Consider the following 17,511-nt stretch of genomic DNA (forward strand, 5'->3'; position numbering starts at 1 on the left):
ATTATATGAGTATTATAATTATAAGTGACAGCTACAAGCATTAAGAGAATTATATAAATAAAAATGAAACAGAAGCAGAACGTTCGGAATTAATGAAATATCAAAAATAAAAATAAGAACGGAGAACAGAGATAATATAGATAATTAAGAATATTCGAGCGCTGCAGAAACGTCGGCAAGACAAACATACATTTCTCCTTATGACCGGAGCAAATCACGCAATGATCCGCACGAACACTAAGAATAAACAGAGACAGCGTAATGACGAAAATTTACATTAGGCAATGTCACAGAGTAATCTCATTCGGGCAAGGAAAGTGGGTAAATGCCGACCAGTGAGCTTTGACCTTTGACGGAGAGATTTCTGCTTGGTTTTTCCCTAATTAAGCAGCTCTCTCTGGCTGGTTTGGGAGCATTACTTGCGATGCTGGCACGATATAGTCGTTTCGCAAAGACAAATGTGCCGTATATCTCGAAGGCGTCGCAACCTTGACATTCTTATTTACACTAAAGTTTTATATAAGCTTTTTGATACTTAATTAAGATCTATTGAATGTATAATTAGTATTTTTCATTCAAATTTTAATTTTAATACTGAAAGTGTTTTTATATAGTTAAAATAGTGTAAAAGCTTGCGTGGAACGTGTAACGCGTTCTTCATTGAATGCTATTTGATTTACTCAATTCCTTTTGTATTGTTTCTCTGTTCCAGAATTTGGTGGAGAATGGGGAACGGAGAGTCTTAACACTAGGTTTTTTCTGCCTACCCTGATGTGTGCGTAATACAGCGTGGCGATAAATAAATAACATTTTTAAAGATATTGAAAAAATTCTCAAGAATAAAAATAATATGGAACAATTATAAAAATTAACTATTAAGAAAATATCACATATTCGTTCTCTACATACATATCGACATTAACAAGTTTCACCAATATTATGACAGTGGAAATTACCATACCGGTTCTGTGATTTGTCGAAAAGAAATAACCATAAAAACTTTTACCGGAGGAAAGTAAACGCGCGCAGTTTATGTTAACAAGAAACTAAAAATTGATCGAACTATAAAATTTTCGTTTGAATGTTTATGTTTTTGTAGATATTATTTTCTTAGTTTAATTCAAATACGGTGCCAACCAAGAAATAAATAATTAATAAATACACCGAACAAATACTAGTAATTTTCTTTATAATCTGTATTTAATTTTTATTAAAAAAACCTTTACAAAGATTTATTAAATGTTAATAATATGAAAAACAATATAAAATAACTATATTTAAATACAATTTGGTTAATATAATAGCATTAGCAAGATTGAGGTCTTTCATAAACAATATAATATTCTAGCACTTTAACAGGCATCTGGCAATGGTCCAGTTAAAGTTAAATTAAGTACTTATTTAGTAAAGCACACCTAATATACATTAATGCTTTTACTTTAAAATCTTTTATAATATTGAGGCCAGCCGTAACGCGATGTGGGTTCGATTCCCATTTGAGAAAAATAAATATGTAGGTAGTATTTTCATTTCCTCGCTTTGTTCTGCCATTCAACACTAAATATCTTCAGGATTTGACAGAAAGTGGGAAACGGAAGTGTCTTAATGGGAACGGAGTGTATTAATAGTACTCCCAGGTTCTATATCTACATGCGGGACAGAGCGTGAAGCTAAAAAATATATATTTAATATATTATACGCTACGTAAATATTTGCCTAGGTTTATAATTTAATTTGAGTTTTCTAAAAACTCATTAACCTTCAAAACTCGTTATTAAAGTTCGGCGACTTTATCTGCGTGTTCCTAACATTATATTTACATTTGAGATATTTTTATTGTAGTTTCTGTAAAAATGTTGGTTTTGCATAAAGGGATTGAATTGATTGTAGTTCTACAATAGCGGTTATTATTTTTACAAGCTTCTTTATATTATTCATACTATACATTCAGAAATAATTTCTATATCATAAAAATAAAACTGGCAATACTCAATGAGCTTATTTTAAGAAATAACGTTATGTTAAGTTTCTATAATCAATTAGATAAAAGTAATTTGTCATGATAAAATATTAAAATTGACGGAAAAAAAATCATTTAAGGATTCCAAGTTTACATTTAATAGAGAACGAAATCAAATAAATAACCTTCTAGCCTTATCTAGATTTAGGTGATATAGATGAGGTGAAAGATTAGGTGAGATATATCTTTTGTGTGCATGTAAAAGAATAATAATAAAGTTTAAATATAAGAGGGCGAACTTCAAGATGTAGAGAAAGAAGTGTCTTAACACAAGGTTCCCTCAGCCTACCCTCCTATATGTGGAATACAAGATAAAAAAAAAAGAAATGAAATATATATATTTTCTAGTCCAATTACACAGTTAACAGATTGTATAATATATGGAAACCATGCAAGTGTTTTTAGTCCAATCCACCAGTGCTATGAACGGAATTGGCCATGAATTCCGATTATTCAATTAAGCACACGACATAAAACCTACTTTAGTACACGCAAAGAGTATTACACAATACTATTTTTGTTATATTTCTTGTAAGTACCGTGTAATTCAGTAATTCGATTAGGATATAGAAAATAATTTTCACTTAGAACCTACTTCTTTTTGAACCCAACCTTTTGCCTACCTCCTCCCATCTTCGAGTGGGGATAGAACCTATAACCGTCGCGTTAGTCACACCCTTGTGCCCCTACGCCACGACTGCCTCATTAATGCGATTAAGATATAGAAAATAATTTTCACTTAGAACCCACTTCTCCCCGTTTTCTATGATCTTAAGAGTTAAGCAATAAAGACAACATTTTATGGTTTCGGTAAGTGCTATTTAAGAATCGGAGTTAACCTTAAAAAGCAAAAACTAGTTTCGTTTTATATATTTGGTCGTTTTCCGTTTTAAAGTAAACGCTAATTTCTAGGCTGGTCGTGTCTAATACAGAGATAATTTGGAACGAATGATAAAGGTATAATCAATATCTCAACTGTGATATGAATATTAATTGCAAGTATAAGTTTCCTTTCTAAATATTAGTCAAATTAATGTTGTCTAAAATATATATTATTTATTTATTTTAGGTTTATATAAAACACAAAAATTATTTAACATTTATCTAGATTTGAATCTCACATAATTTTCTTTGTGCATGTTATAGATGGGTCGGTCTAGTTTTGCTAGATGTAACGCAGCGTTGAGTTACGCCACCCGGGTGAAAAGTGAAAAAAAAAATCATTCAATAATAATTTAATATAAATATATTTCATATATTCGTAGTATATAAACTTTATTGAAACAGTTAAATCAGGGAAAGAATTTACATATGTACGACCAAAATAAGGTTGCTTTTTATAGATCGTTATGTCGAGATGGCTCAACGAAAACATTATGTCCTATAATACTCTTCAAAATATGAACAACCTTGCAGTCAAACTCTTTACCATAGACAAATAAATAAAAGAATATATTTTCTTTTAATTTCTGAGACCATTTAGCTATTAACCAGAAAAAAATATAAGTAATTTATTTATTTTTTGTTATATTTAATTTTTCACTCTATTAATGCCTGTTTATTCGCATAATAAAATCGATATTTCAAGCCACAGGCCACCATATGACTACGAATCGAAGAAAAAAAGGCTGAATTGGCTATTACCATATTTTTATATGGAGAAAACAATCAGAAAGTCGAAATCTTTGACCCCAGTGCGGTATGCGATAAACATACATATTTATATCAAACAAGTTAGAGAAATCGTATAGTCTTCGCGAGTGGTGGTGACCGTTTGACCTTGACATTAGAGGCAGGTGCTGGAACATCCGCCTGAGCTTTTGTACTGTATTTTTCACTTTTATCGAATGACTATAGCTAAATGGTAAAAATAAATGGTAAAATATTCCTATAACATACTAAAATAATTCAATTTTGTTTATATTTTAATCAGGAAACTTTTACGGAGTAACATCAAACTTACATTAAAGATAATTCCAGCTGTCTCTATAAATTTCTTGGTTTAGCCTTTGTTTCGTTATTAAATTGTTAGAATTAATTTAAATTCATAAATCGTTTTCACATTTATTAATTACGAAAGATGTTTACTAGAAACCTTTATAAAATATTAAACGAAATTAATTTAATAAGGTTTATTAATTTACGATAATAAAAATAAAATTGTAGTTTATATATTTAAAATTATAATTATCCTAACAAAGTCATATTCATAATATTCATAAAGATAATAAATATTCAACGTTTTTAAATGAAGAAATACCTACTAAAGAGTAAAATGGAGAATGGAGATTCAAATTAGATATACCAGTTTCGTATCTAATAATTTCCAACGTTACATAATAAAATAGCTCTGTCGTGATATTAACTAGAAGTGTATAATTTTATAACTTTATTTTCCTCTCAATAAGGCCACAATGGCCTCCGCTATCCCTTTCACTTGTATCTTAATAATATATAATACATATATATATATTAGAAAACAGGGAGAGCTGTACTAGTGTTGTATACATACAATAATAATATATTTTATTTGAAGAGGCCTTGAATTGGCCTTTTTTATACAGAAATGGAAATTAAATTTATTTGATTAGTTCTACATACATATGTAAATTTGAATTATGAATAAATTGATATCTTACATTATTTATGTAAAATAGTAAATAGCATAAAATTTTAGAATGAAATTATGTTTATTACAGAGATTCTACGAGAGTTATGGCCAAAGTAACTATATTTATCATACGAATGTCAAAAGTTTCAAATATATGTAAAAATAAAAATTTCCTTACCTTATATATACCGTCCACGAGTTTAGTGAGCTCCTCAGTCTCCATAGCGAAAGAGTATATAACCAATTAAGAAAACAGTAAAAAAAGTTACACTTGATAAATCATCAGGGCAAAGTTTTCACACGACAAACGATTCAAACTGCATCAACACAAAATTCACATTTCATCGCACCAGAATCCAAGATTTTGTATTACTCACAACACTTAAGAAAACAACACTGCCGACATCTGCAACAAAATAAAAATAAATATAAGTAACATATTTATATACGAGAAATATCACTTTTAATTTAATTTTAATTTATTATTATTTTAATTTTAAAGATATAAAAACTATTTTTATACAAAAAAACCTTAAACGAACTTATATTAATAAAAGTTATGCGAAAAAAAAACTTTAGAGTCGCACCTGTACAAGATTTAAAAGACCGCGACGGGCGTCTACCACGGCCGGAGGAAGACTTGTTACTATCGTCTACCTCACTCGTATCTGGCTCCTAGTGTTTGGCAACATAGTGACTGGTAATGGACCGTTGATGTCTAAACCTTTGTGCTGTTTGGTTAATTGTTTGGATTTGTTGGTATTTAGGACCACATTTCGCCATGTCTTCGGGTCAACGGCACACATTTCTTGTTTTTTGCAATTTGGACGTCAATATTTTCTTTTATTTACTGTTATATTGATTGAGCTAAAAGGCTTTTTATGCTAACAATGGATCGAAGCTATTAGCACATATTTTTTATGTAAATTTTAAATAAATAAAATTAATTAAAGGTGTTATAGTTAAATGACAAACAAAACTTGTAAATTGTAGGTAGTGAAGCATTTCGTGAGCTGTTACTTCGTGGCGTAAAATATTATTAAGCTAGTTACGAAATATTGTCAATGCCACAAGAGTAATTGCTAACATAAATGTTAGCGAGCAATTTGCGGCAAGTGTTACCTACACCTAAATTATTTAGACACAATCGTTTTTGATAACTCGAATATATCTAGCGAATATTATATATGTGAAAGCTTGTGAGGATGTTTGTTTCACTTTTATGCAAAAACTAGTGAACGGATTTAGATGAAAATTTACAAATATTTTGTATAATACTAAGTAAGTTTAAGCGGGCGAAGCCGCGTGTGTGCTCCTAGTTTACTATAAACATTATAACCTATAACTTAAATCAAATATACATATATCTATTCGTATTAGAGACTTCACATTTCACTGCTTTCTAAACTTACGTAATATATATTTTAGTTATTTTACGTAAAAGCCGTCAAAACGCCTAACTGAATTTACAATGTTGGTATAAAATTTACATAATCACGCAAGCGATGCACTTGCTAGATGCTAATCGTATGCATAGCTCGCGACGCCTTAGTTCATTAAATACGAATATAATTCCCACCCAATGTTTGTTAAGAATGAACTTGTTATAAACTTGTTGCCTAATTATACTCGTAGTTTCTGCGTGAACCTCGATCCTAGCAAATATTATTTGCATTATATGAAAATATGAATAACTTTACGTGGCTATTAATATTATTACTAAAATATCTGCACACCTGCTCATTGCTATTTATAGGCATTGCGTTTTATATGCATATAACGAACTAAGATGTTTTATTAAATACTGGTGGCCCCCGCGTGGCTTCGCCCGTTGGTACTACATGTTTATTTATTTTCTCATCTGAATCTAATAATGTTATCATTTAAAGACAATACTCATACATAGATAGCTAAATTTCTACCCAGTTCAATAAAACATCTATTTTGTGGGAACATTGTCGCATGCAATTTTTCATATTAACATAACCGATTGAAATAAATCAAACAATAATAGAATAGTGAAAACTACATTTGAATGGGTTAAGCCGTTTCTGAGATTAGTGTGTGCACTGACATACAGACAAAATTGAAAAAAAAATGTTGTTTCGGTTCTATTACATTAATATTTTTATAAGTAAAAATAAATGTACGAAACTAATTGATAAAATGTTTGGCTTTCAATAGAACCTGTGACCTTCATTTTTATAGAAGTAGTTCTATACCGAAATGCAAGTAAATGTTTCCAAGGCTTATACTAACGTTACTTATATAATACATGTATCATGGATATATGTACCATGTATAAGATATGAACAAAATCATATAAAAGTCAAATTTTCTATTATAAAAACGTAAATTCAACCACTAGTTAACTTTAGCGAGAATTTTTCAAAAAATTGAGATACTAAACTTTAAATACGTACTTTGGTGTATTTTTTTTCACATTTGCATATAAACAGATAGAAAGTAATAGCTTCATATTTTAATTAATTTTTATTTTTAATTATATGTATTTTAATTTAGAAGAAGAATATTATATCTTCTCATTTATTTTATTATAATCATTTAAATAAATTAATGTATTAATGCTTTACAATAGTATGTAACGGCTTAAAAAATCTTTTAATAAAACAATCACTTTTTCAATAAAAAATATCTTCTTTAAACAATTAATTATAATAATATATTAAAATAAATTTTACAAACACTAGGACTAGCTCTCAGTGTATTCGTAATTCAGTTTTAAACAAGTGAGATTTGCCTCGCTGTAATCCGTTTATACCTCGCATGTGCAGTTGTGCACCCACGCGGGATTGTACTGAATGAGCCTTATACTTCCCTACATACTTCCCTCTTACAGCCACCTCGAGGCGTAAATACACAAGTATTCGAGCACTTATTTTAGTTTGAACTCCCTTATCCCGGATCGAACTTGCTTTATCCTTATCCGGATTTATATTAAACTCTCTCGTAAGTAACAACACGGATTTCCAAAGTGAAAATCGATCGAGTTTTTCAATCTGTGAAGCCTTATAATATTTTCTAGCTAAACCAAATTGTTCTAAAGTGTCTGTTCACTTTTAAAGTTTGGAAACTTGGAAGTCTCGATTGTCTTTTGAGTTGGAACAATTTGATTTTCATATCGAGGCTTATACGAGACTTTTGCGATCGTTTGCCAAGTCGCTGACCGAGTGTCGTTGTGTCATATAGCAGTGTAGCGTAGAGCTAGCGTAAACTGCTTAGTGTCAGTAGTGTCTGGATGGAGCTGTTTTGCTGACGAATCTTGTTACCGCGAATGCAGTTATATACTGCATGCGACTGTTCTACGTTACTGAATATTCATATTCACATTCTTGCTTCGTAGCGCTACTTAGGTAAATCAAAAGTATCTTACAGCTAGGATTTTCATATTTTTAAAGCATATATTTTATGTCAAAGGGGGAAAAGGGGTTTACTGAATAGAATAATAATTGTATTGTATACAATAAGATAAAGATTTGAATTATTCATTTATTTTTTTCATATTGCTTCAATTGCTTGAGTGAGAATCGAACCTGTTGGATATACAACCACGTGCTTGGCCACGACAGGTCTATTTTTTCACTAATATTCATATATTTGGCTATCAAATCAATATTGAGACCAAAAATGAATGGAACGTAGACTGCACGAGCTACGACGCTGACCGGCGACGTGACAGCGCACGCGGTGGGAGTGCGTCATCTGTCAGCCACACTGCGGACTTACCACTAATGAGATTCCGATACACTCGTGGGAAATATCCTGTAGTGTACTTCTGCATAATCCGTCATCAGAATGACGGGACTCTGTTATTCAATTATTCAATGATTTGATCGATATTGTTTGCTCTTTTGTACTTGCAACAATGACTACTTAATATCATTAATTAATTATCTTTGAAAAGTTGATAACTTTTGTTCGAAATGTTTTATAGCAATCATTGTTTCAAAACAAATGATATTTCTCTCGATGATAGTTTTGAGCTTATTTCCTGGGGGTTGAGTATTATTTATAAAAAATATTTTGCGAAATGTATATGCCAGTCGTGGAGCACAAAGTGTGACTATAAATGCGACAGGTTGTAGGTTCGATTCCCATTCAAGGAAATGACATATTAAATATCTTTAGTTTTGGCCTCTAGTCTTGAGGCAAAGTGAAGTTGAATTCCGCCACCCAACATACAGTGCCTCCAGAATTTGGCGGAAAATAGGGAACAGAGTGTTTTAACACTAAGTGTACATGCCTATTTTACCGAGAGTTACGATACGATAAAAAATGATACACAATATGAACCCTAAAATGAAATTTTATATGATGTTCCGGTCAACAAAAAGCAATTGGTTTTTACCAAACCATGAATAGCGGGGCCACTCACCAGCGCCCTCCATTGAACACTTTAATCCGTTCAGGGGCGCCAGATATTACTTGCCATAGATTGCTGTATTGCGTGCGTGCTACTGACAGTTGCAATTATATCATTTAATTCTTAAAAATACCTGCTGTGTCATTTAAATTTGTGCAGCAAATACAAGGCTTATTTTTCATCAAGTCATTAATTATGTGGTTTTTAACTAATATTGATATTATATATGTGAAAGTGTGTGAGGATGGATGTTTGTTTCATTTTCACCCTAAAACTACTGAACGGATTTTGATGAAACTTTACTGTAAGCTTATAAATAATTTTAAAGATTTTGTACAAATTGGCTATAATATAGCAATAAGATTAGACAGGCGAAGTCGCGTATAATATAAACCAAACTAAATGTATGTAATATCTCTTTCGATACTCCTCCACACATTTTTCAATTGTCAACTAAAAATAGGAGGGTCAGTATTGTCCGGTAAATGCGAAGTTGCCTTCATCACAGGAAATAGTCCTTCAAAACGAGACGTACCTACATAAACTATACGTAATTGGGGTTCAGTAGAGTTTATGGCTTATATTTCCTAGATGCCTTACAAAGCTATGGTAAATATACTACGGCTTGAAATAATCTACCTATATACGAGTAGGATATGAATCCTTTCATCTTGAATGCTAATAATTCAATTACATGATGTCACTCCAGTTCATACTTTCTCAAATTTTGTTGTGAGTCCAGTCGTGGCACTGACAAGTGACGCGACGGGTTGTGAGTTCGATTCCCAGTCGAAGAAATTAACAATAGGTTCTTTCTGCCTACTCTGCGGTATGCGGGACTATAAAAAGATATTTTTTTTATTAGCTTATCTTTAAGATCATTTTATAATGAGAATGAAATTTTGTAAATGGCAGCATAAATTGTCATCGTAGGTACTAATAATGAATTTTCTATAAAAAATAAACAATGCTAGGAGTTGAAAAAAATATAACTAAAAAGCTTTATATAATAACATAAGCTATTTCAAAACAACCTTGAAAGTACGTTTTAAAATATAGTAGGCTTACTAACTGTTGGTGAAGTTTGAATCCCCACACCTAGGCCGCTCTAAGCTGCAGGAGGGGCGAGTCATTAGCTTTAGCTATCACTGATTGCTACAGTTTCCCGGAAATCCGACGTGCGTGCTACTGACAACCCAAATAGTATTGGTATATGCACTTGCTTTTATTGTATGAAAGTGGCCACGACTGAGTCTCCCTTTCATTATTCACTTAGATTGACAATTTTGTATAGAAAATTCTGTATTTTGTTGCTTTTACGAGTAAAAATGATTAATCTATATATATAAAATCGAAAGGTCACTCACTCATCACGAAATCTCAAAAACTACAAGTGCTAGGAATCTCAAATTTTGCATAGGAGTTATTTATAGGTCGTAGGTGCTCGCTAAGACAGGAATTTGCAATATTCGACTCCTAAGGGGAAGAAATAGGGGTTGAAAAATTGTATGAAACTTCGTTACTACAAATGCTAGGAGTGTCAAATTTTGCATGTACGTCACTGGGACGTAGTCATAGAGACAGAAATTAATAATAACATAGTTCACGCGGGTGAAACCGCGAGCGGGCCGCTAGTAACTTATAAATTATTAGATATTTTTTGAGGATATAGATTAAAACTTACTTTTGCATAATTTATTATGTAACCCCATACTACATACAATGTAAACAATGTTGGAATATACCAACGGTGAAGTTGAAAGCCAAAGAGAAAGCTTTTAGGGCTTTTACATGCAAGAGCGTATGTTTGCGCGCGAATTCTCTAAGAGGCATTGAATAGATTTCAATAATATACTCAAAATCTATACTCAAAATGTCTCAAAAACTTATTTCACGAACGAACGTATTGTTATTTAAAAATAATTTTCCAGTAAATATATGAAGCTATAAGATATATCTCAATGCTCTTTATATACGGATATCGCAACCAAAGACCTTCTTTGTCACATTTACTTGTATAAAGGTAATCTACGCGATTCCTTAAAGGCTGTTACTGCTATGACAACAAAGCCGAATATTGTTTGCCTTTATATCCCGTTGGATTTCAATACAAATCCGTCTTGGAGCAGTTAGAAGAATAAAAGAGTCTTTGTGGTTTCTAATATAGGCACAAAAATAAACTAAAATAATAGCTTAACTGTTGCTACCACATACGCTAGCGAAAAACTATTCTATTCATTTCTTTTGTGTGGAAACGGAGGTATATAGTACATATGTTGTGCGAGTCGAGTTTGTGTTGATGTTATCACTTAGGAATGTTGTTTTCGGTTATTTCTGCTCGTTCTGACCAGATACTTTCACTCTTGATTAGCTACATTTACCAAATATGATGGTAAAATTTATATATTATAATATTATTAACGAAAAGAAAGTTATTATTAAATAAGTATTTACTTTTTAATTTCGTTAGTTCATTTTAGATGTTTGGATTTTTTTTATTAATTTTCAAATATTAATTAATGATCGTTACATAATATTTAAATATTCCACTAATCGCTTTCTCTTACATTTACTCTTATATAAAGTTTTTTTTTCACTTCACGCTGTATCCCGCATGTAGCAGGATATTCATAGGGGAGCCTAGTGTTAAAACACTCCGCTGCTCGCTTTCCGCCAAATTCTGAAGCCATTGCGTATTGAGTGGCGCAACCCAACACCGCGCTTTGCTTCGACACCAGAGCAAAGAAATGAAAATATTAAATATTTAATTTCCTCTACAGAGAATTGAACCCACAACCTGTCGTGTTTTCAGTTTCACGCTTGTGCACCTACGCCACGACTGGCAAAGTTAAGAATATGTTACAAATAATTATAGCAAAAGATTTTATTATATTGTTTTAGAGATAGAACATATTTTTATTTTACGTTATAAAATAGCTCTCGCAACTGAGCTTTCAAATTAGCGTCATGTGAATAATGCAAGGACAGCAACTGTGCTCTTAGGCAACGTGACGTGTGCGTATAATCTTATATACAAAAGTTTAAAAATATATTACTAAAATATAATTATACTTTTTTTGCATCTTCACTTCACTGCACTTTGATAAAAGAAAAAAAACTATGGTAGGTACATATTAAGAGAAAAATTCCAAGAATTAGGAAATCATATAAAACTTCCAGCAAATCACATCATTTATAAGGTTGATGCAAAAAAACCAGTTTCTTGTATAAAATATAAAAAACTAAATGCACTCGTATGAGATTAATAGCATTTCCTTAAAACGAGTCTGATACTGGCAACATTTCCCGGTTCTTAGAAAATAAACGTAGGAAATTGAAATTGAATAAATTCTATTTATTTTAAATCAGTTCTTATACGATTTATGTACCTTAATCAAGCTGGATATCCGCTATAAAAATATATGACAGTCAATAGATAAGATTTTGTGAGCACTTTTAATGGCAATACAAGATAAATAAAATAAAAAATATTGGGGGCTAGTGGCACAAAGCGGCGCAACTTGTTATGGGTTCAATCCCCACTCGAGGAAATAAAATATTTATATAAAATATTTTTATTTCTTCGCTCTGGTGTCTACGCAAAACGCGGCGTTGAATTTCGCCTCTTAACACGCAATGCCTCCAGAATTTGATGGAAAATGGGGAACGAGGATCTGAACACTAGGTTCCCTTTGCCTACGAGTACCTTGTGGATGGGTTACAGTATGAAGCTGATATTATTAATAAAACACAAAATATATTGTTAGCATATTCCTTATACGATGAACGTATATTTTCAAATCGAAAAGAAAAATCAGAGGAGTCGTCATCAATAGAATTATATTCTACAGGTCTAGACGATCACCAATCACAATTTAATATTTACTAAACTTTTTAACTAAAACGGCAACCCCCCGATGTGATGCCATTGCTCAATTGGCGAGAAATTGCGACGCGAGTAAGCTTGCGGAAAATTGGCGATATCGTTAATATTCACCCGAAACCGGTGGTTCACGTGGCGACTACAAATAACGAGAAGACAGCCCCATAGATTTATGTTCTGTCGTTTTAAGTGATATATACGTTGGGCCTGAGATATCGACGTATCTCAAGTGACTGTTTATAGGAAAGGGAAATCTTAAACACGATCTGTAGATAACTGCTTGGATTGATCTTCTCATGGTTGGAACAAAGCTAATAGTGTTAATGGGTCTTGTTAATTGGAGTAATTAGCGGTGTTAAGTACTAATTTACAGGTAAATCTAGGTTGTGAAGTCTAGATTTGAATTTTGTATTTAAAATGTGTTCTGATGGTTTTTGTGGTTTTCTTAATGTGAAAGAAGATGAGCTTAACTGTGTACCTATACTTAAGTAGTTGATTTTAAAATAATTTATTACTAATTGTTCAAGTAAATTGAGGCTAGTCGCGCAAGAATTAAATATTTTATATTTTCATTTCTTAACTCTGATAACGAGGAAAAGTGCAGCGTTGAGTTTCGCCACTCAAGACGCAAAGCTTCCAAAACAAAAATGCTTTAATGGGAACGGAGCGTCTTAACATTAGGTTCCCAGGTTCCCTCTGCCCAACCTGTTATATGCGGGATAACACGTAAAACCAAACAAAAACAAAAAAAGGGCTTACTTCTACTTATATTCTTCAAGCAAAAAGAAATTAATTCATTTTTGAATTCAAAATAATTTTTCATTCATATACGATTTACTTAACATGAAATTGAAAAAACTCCCCTAACTAAATATATAAATATAGGTATAAATTTATATATTTATAACCTAATAAATCTCAGAAAAAAAAAAGAAAATATACTCTGGGTGTCAAATAAATAACGTTGGTTAGCTCCAGCAGAGTTGACGGACGCTAAAAATTATAAGCTGCTGCTATAATTTAAAAGAGAACAGGAAATATTTGCGCTGGTCCCATAAATATACGATATCTTGACAAGGCGGTAAGAGGTTCAGGTACCTACATTTAAGTAAGGTTCCTTTGCGTTAAGCCGTTTGTACGGAAATTGGCGACAAAAATATTCCGGTCAGGTAAAAGCTCCCTTGTTGACACGCTGGGGAAGTACACGTCTCGCCCTACAATTCTTAGGAGGATGATCTGGTATTCTCTTAATAAAGCTATATGATGTAGAGGTATAATAAGGTGTTGAAGCGTGATGCTATTATTTCTACGAAGATATTATATTATTAATTATTATAGCAATTTACTTTCACTTATTTTAGATTTAAAACTGTTTTTTGTACTTATTATTTTAATTATTTAAATTACGGTGATAAAAGATATCCACTGGGATTAAAACACGATTATTTATTTTTCCTAAGTGCTTAATAAAATTTATTCCTCTTTCTTTTTAAACTTTACAATATAAAAGATAAAATAATAATAACACCAATAACCAATAACTCCAATATATATAATTTTAGCAACACTTTCTGGAATATAAAAGAACAATATACGACCTCAATTTTATCTAGATGGTTGTCATTTCTTTAGACGTTTTTTATACAAAATGTTTGCCATTTCACGTCAATAGCTGTTGCGTGCGTGGCCTCCCTTATCTTGTAATGGCTGATGCGTATGGCTTCATTTTCCTACGAAATGTTGACACATAATACTAAAAATTTATAAAGTAGATAATTTTGTTCTAGAAATAGATAAAAATCCTGTTGGACATGGTCGTATACTCTTGTCAGTATACGACCATGTCAGTCCAAATCTGTGATATTTATAGCACAGGTGTAGAATATGTGTGTTTTTGTGCAGGTTTGTGATATTTATTAGAAATTTTGTATTTAGCCATCATCATCATCAGCCTGTCCTCGTCCACTGCTGGACATAGGCCTCTCCTATGGCACGCCACTGAGCTCGATCTTCAGCTCTTCGCATCCAGCCGGTGCCCGCCACTTTGCGAATCTCGTCACCCCATCTAGCTGGAGGACGTCCTACATTACGCTTCCTGAGCCATTATTTAGCCATCATTTTATATTAATAAACATTTTATATAATAATTTAACTGCTTTATAAATAGCAGGAAATACTCGTAAATTAATTCTATTTTCTAGTCCGAATAAAAGCGTATATTTTAAATCCTTTCATATTATTAATGTAAAATTTTATAATGTGTATCAAATTTGATGCCATTTTAAATTCACAAATATAATACAGACTGTATTTATTTAATTTCAAATGTAATCATTGGCGTCATTTGTATAATAAATTGCGTAATTGTATAATAAATCTCCATCGACAATATCTTTATTATATGAAAGTTAAATTCATTAAAGATGAAGGAATGTATCTCGTCTGTTTTGTAATACGTTACGCTCTATAAATAGATATAGATATAAAATGAAAGTATTTTTAATTTAAAATTCTTTAAAAAAACTAACGATCGTGGTGAAGCCACAAACGTGTGACTGTAAGACAGGTTGTGGGTTCGATTCCCACTTGAGAAAAGGTAATATTTTCATTTCTTTCGCTCTGGTGTCGAGGCAAAGCACGGTGTTGAGCTCTGCCACTCAACACACAATTATAGCAAGTAGCTGATAAAAAAAGATAAAAAAAACTATGCTAAAACACCAGTATATTTACTTAGAATAAACATATTGTCTTTTCAAATTCAATTTTCATTTCAGAACGTGAACAAGAAAACATAAAAATATTACAAAAACTAATTAGAGAATACGTCCGTTGAATGTTTCATACGCAACGGCATTAGAAAATACAATTTTACGATGTTTTCTACAATGCTGGCTGGACCTTCTTTATTTGTATAAATATGTTATATGCTGCTTTGTAAATACATTGTTTACAAGGATTCTTGATTTTCATTGTCTCTTTGTGTTTATTTCACAAAATACTGCTTATTTTTAATTTTAAACAAGAAATAATTCTGTTTTTAATAATACATTTGAGGCCGTAGTGGCGCGGGGTTTGACTGTATAAGCAACGACTGTGAGTTCAATTTCTACTGGACGGCTTGAATTATTTTCATTTCCTTGCTTTGGTTGGGTTTCCCAACTCAACTTCAAATGTCTGGAAATTTGGACGGAAAATGAAGAACGGAGTGTCTTGACAGGTTCTCTTTGATGGATACCACGTGAAGCTATAAAATGAAATTGAATTTAATATCTATGTTTATATATAGTAAATAAACATTTAGAAAATGTTTATTTAGACGATATTAAAACAGTTTAAAACAACTGTTGTGGAAAATGTTATTAAGGGCGTTAAAGTTCATAGCCCCCGTAACTATGCGGATAGCGTTTTTCCTCATTAGGAGCTCTTTCTAGCTTTAATAACAACAATGTGTATGAAAGCCAACATACTTGAAATATGGCCGCATAGTTTCTTATTTATTATAAACAGTAATAAATATAACAAGAACTAACATACTAAAAACCCGGTTAAGTGCGAGTCGGACTCGCCCACTGAGGGTTCTGTACAAATCTCGTTATTGTCAATGGGAAGTATATTTTATAAAAATTGACAAACTTAAGTTTGCAGGCACTTTGTTAGAAATGTACACTATATGTACTGTAAATTCTAACTTTGTGCCAAATTTTATAACTGTAGAACCACGATCCACGAGGAGTACTTTATAGCTTTTAATGACACAGCGAATTTCATTAGAAATACAGCAAAATCACAAAAAAAATAAATGCATTAACTTCGAAGATTTATTTTTTCTATGCTTCAAGAGACCTTGATACCTCCACGCGATTATGAGATTAATAGTCTCGACAGACCGAGAAATGGACAACAAAGTGAGCCTATAAAGATTCCGTTTTTACCTTTTGAGGTACGGAATCCTAAAAAGAAGAATGTAAAAGCACTAAAAGATTCTCTAAAATATTTTAAATAAACATAAAATTAGTATCGATTTCAGTATCGAAAGTCAAGTCAATTGAGTTATTCCCCTATCCCATAAGGCGTTACTTTCATTTATTAGAGGAAATTTATGGTCCGCTACGTTTGCGTTAATAGTATCGCGACCCTCCATTTTTCTTTTTGTATCGCTAACGCCGTTTGTGACGGAGCTCTTTGTCTTTAATGTACACAACTTAAAACGGAAAAGTTGAGAAAACAAAAACAAATCTTTTGTTTCTTAGCAATTAGTATTAACTGAAAAACTATAATAAGAATAATGTTCGTAAGAAATGTGAAGAATCTAGTTAATTTATATTCTTTAAAGATTTATTTTTTAATTTCTGTACTTTTTTGCTAAGAAATATATGCATTAGTCCTTTTGTATTTTCTTATGTTATTCTTAATATCATAACACAATTATTAATGGAATATATTATTTTTTATGATACATTATATCGCGGTGGAATGCAATCAGACTTTAAACTCAAAAGCTATGGCTATGATTTCTACTTGGGATAAATGATTGGCGGTGATGACGGCGGAAGACGCAGAATAGAGTGTCTTAGTAAGCACTAGGTTCTCTCCGCCTCCCTACTATTTTAAGA

The 17,511-nt window shown here is 31.7% G+C and overlaps 1 protein-coding gene across 3 annotated transcripts in view; it reads right to left on the minus strand.

Annotated features, from left to right (window-relative positions):
* IRSp53 (Insulin receptor substrate 53 kDa) overlaps positions 1–17,511 on the minus strand; it is a 175,313-nt gene that overhangs the window by 40,917 nt on the left and 116,885 nt on the right. For 2 of the 3 annotated variants that reach the window (XM_085198796.1, XM_085198794.1), the window contains exon 3: positions 4,810–5,037. In XM_085198796.1, coding sequence (XP_085054922.1) covers positions 4,810–4,854 — 45 coding nt within the window. In that variant the 5' untranslated portion in view covers positions 4,855–5,037. Of the gene's footprint in view, positions 1–4,809; positions 5,038–5,218; positions 5,357–17,511 lie in introns of those variants that run through there. The other variant, XM_085198795.1, reaches the window with a different exon arrangement.

The sequence above is a fragment of the Heliconius melpomene genome, chromosome 15 (genome assembly GCF_056956725.1).
Source record: "Heliconius melpomene rosina isolate 202511_hmr_F chromosome 15, ASM5695672v1, whole genome shotgun sequence".
In the NCBI taxonomy this organism is placed as follows: domain Eukaryota; kingdom Metazoa; phylum Arthropoda; class Insecta; order Lepidoptera; family Nymphalidae; genus Heliconius; species Heliconius melpomene.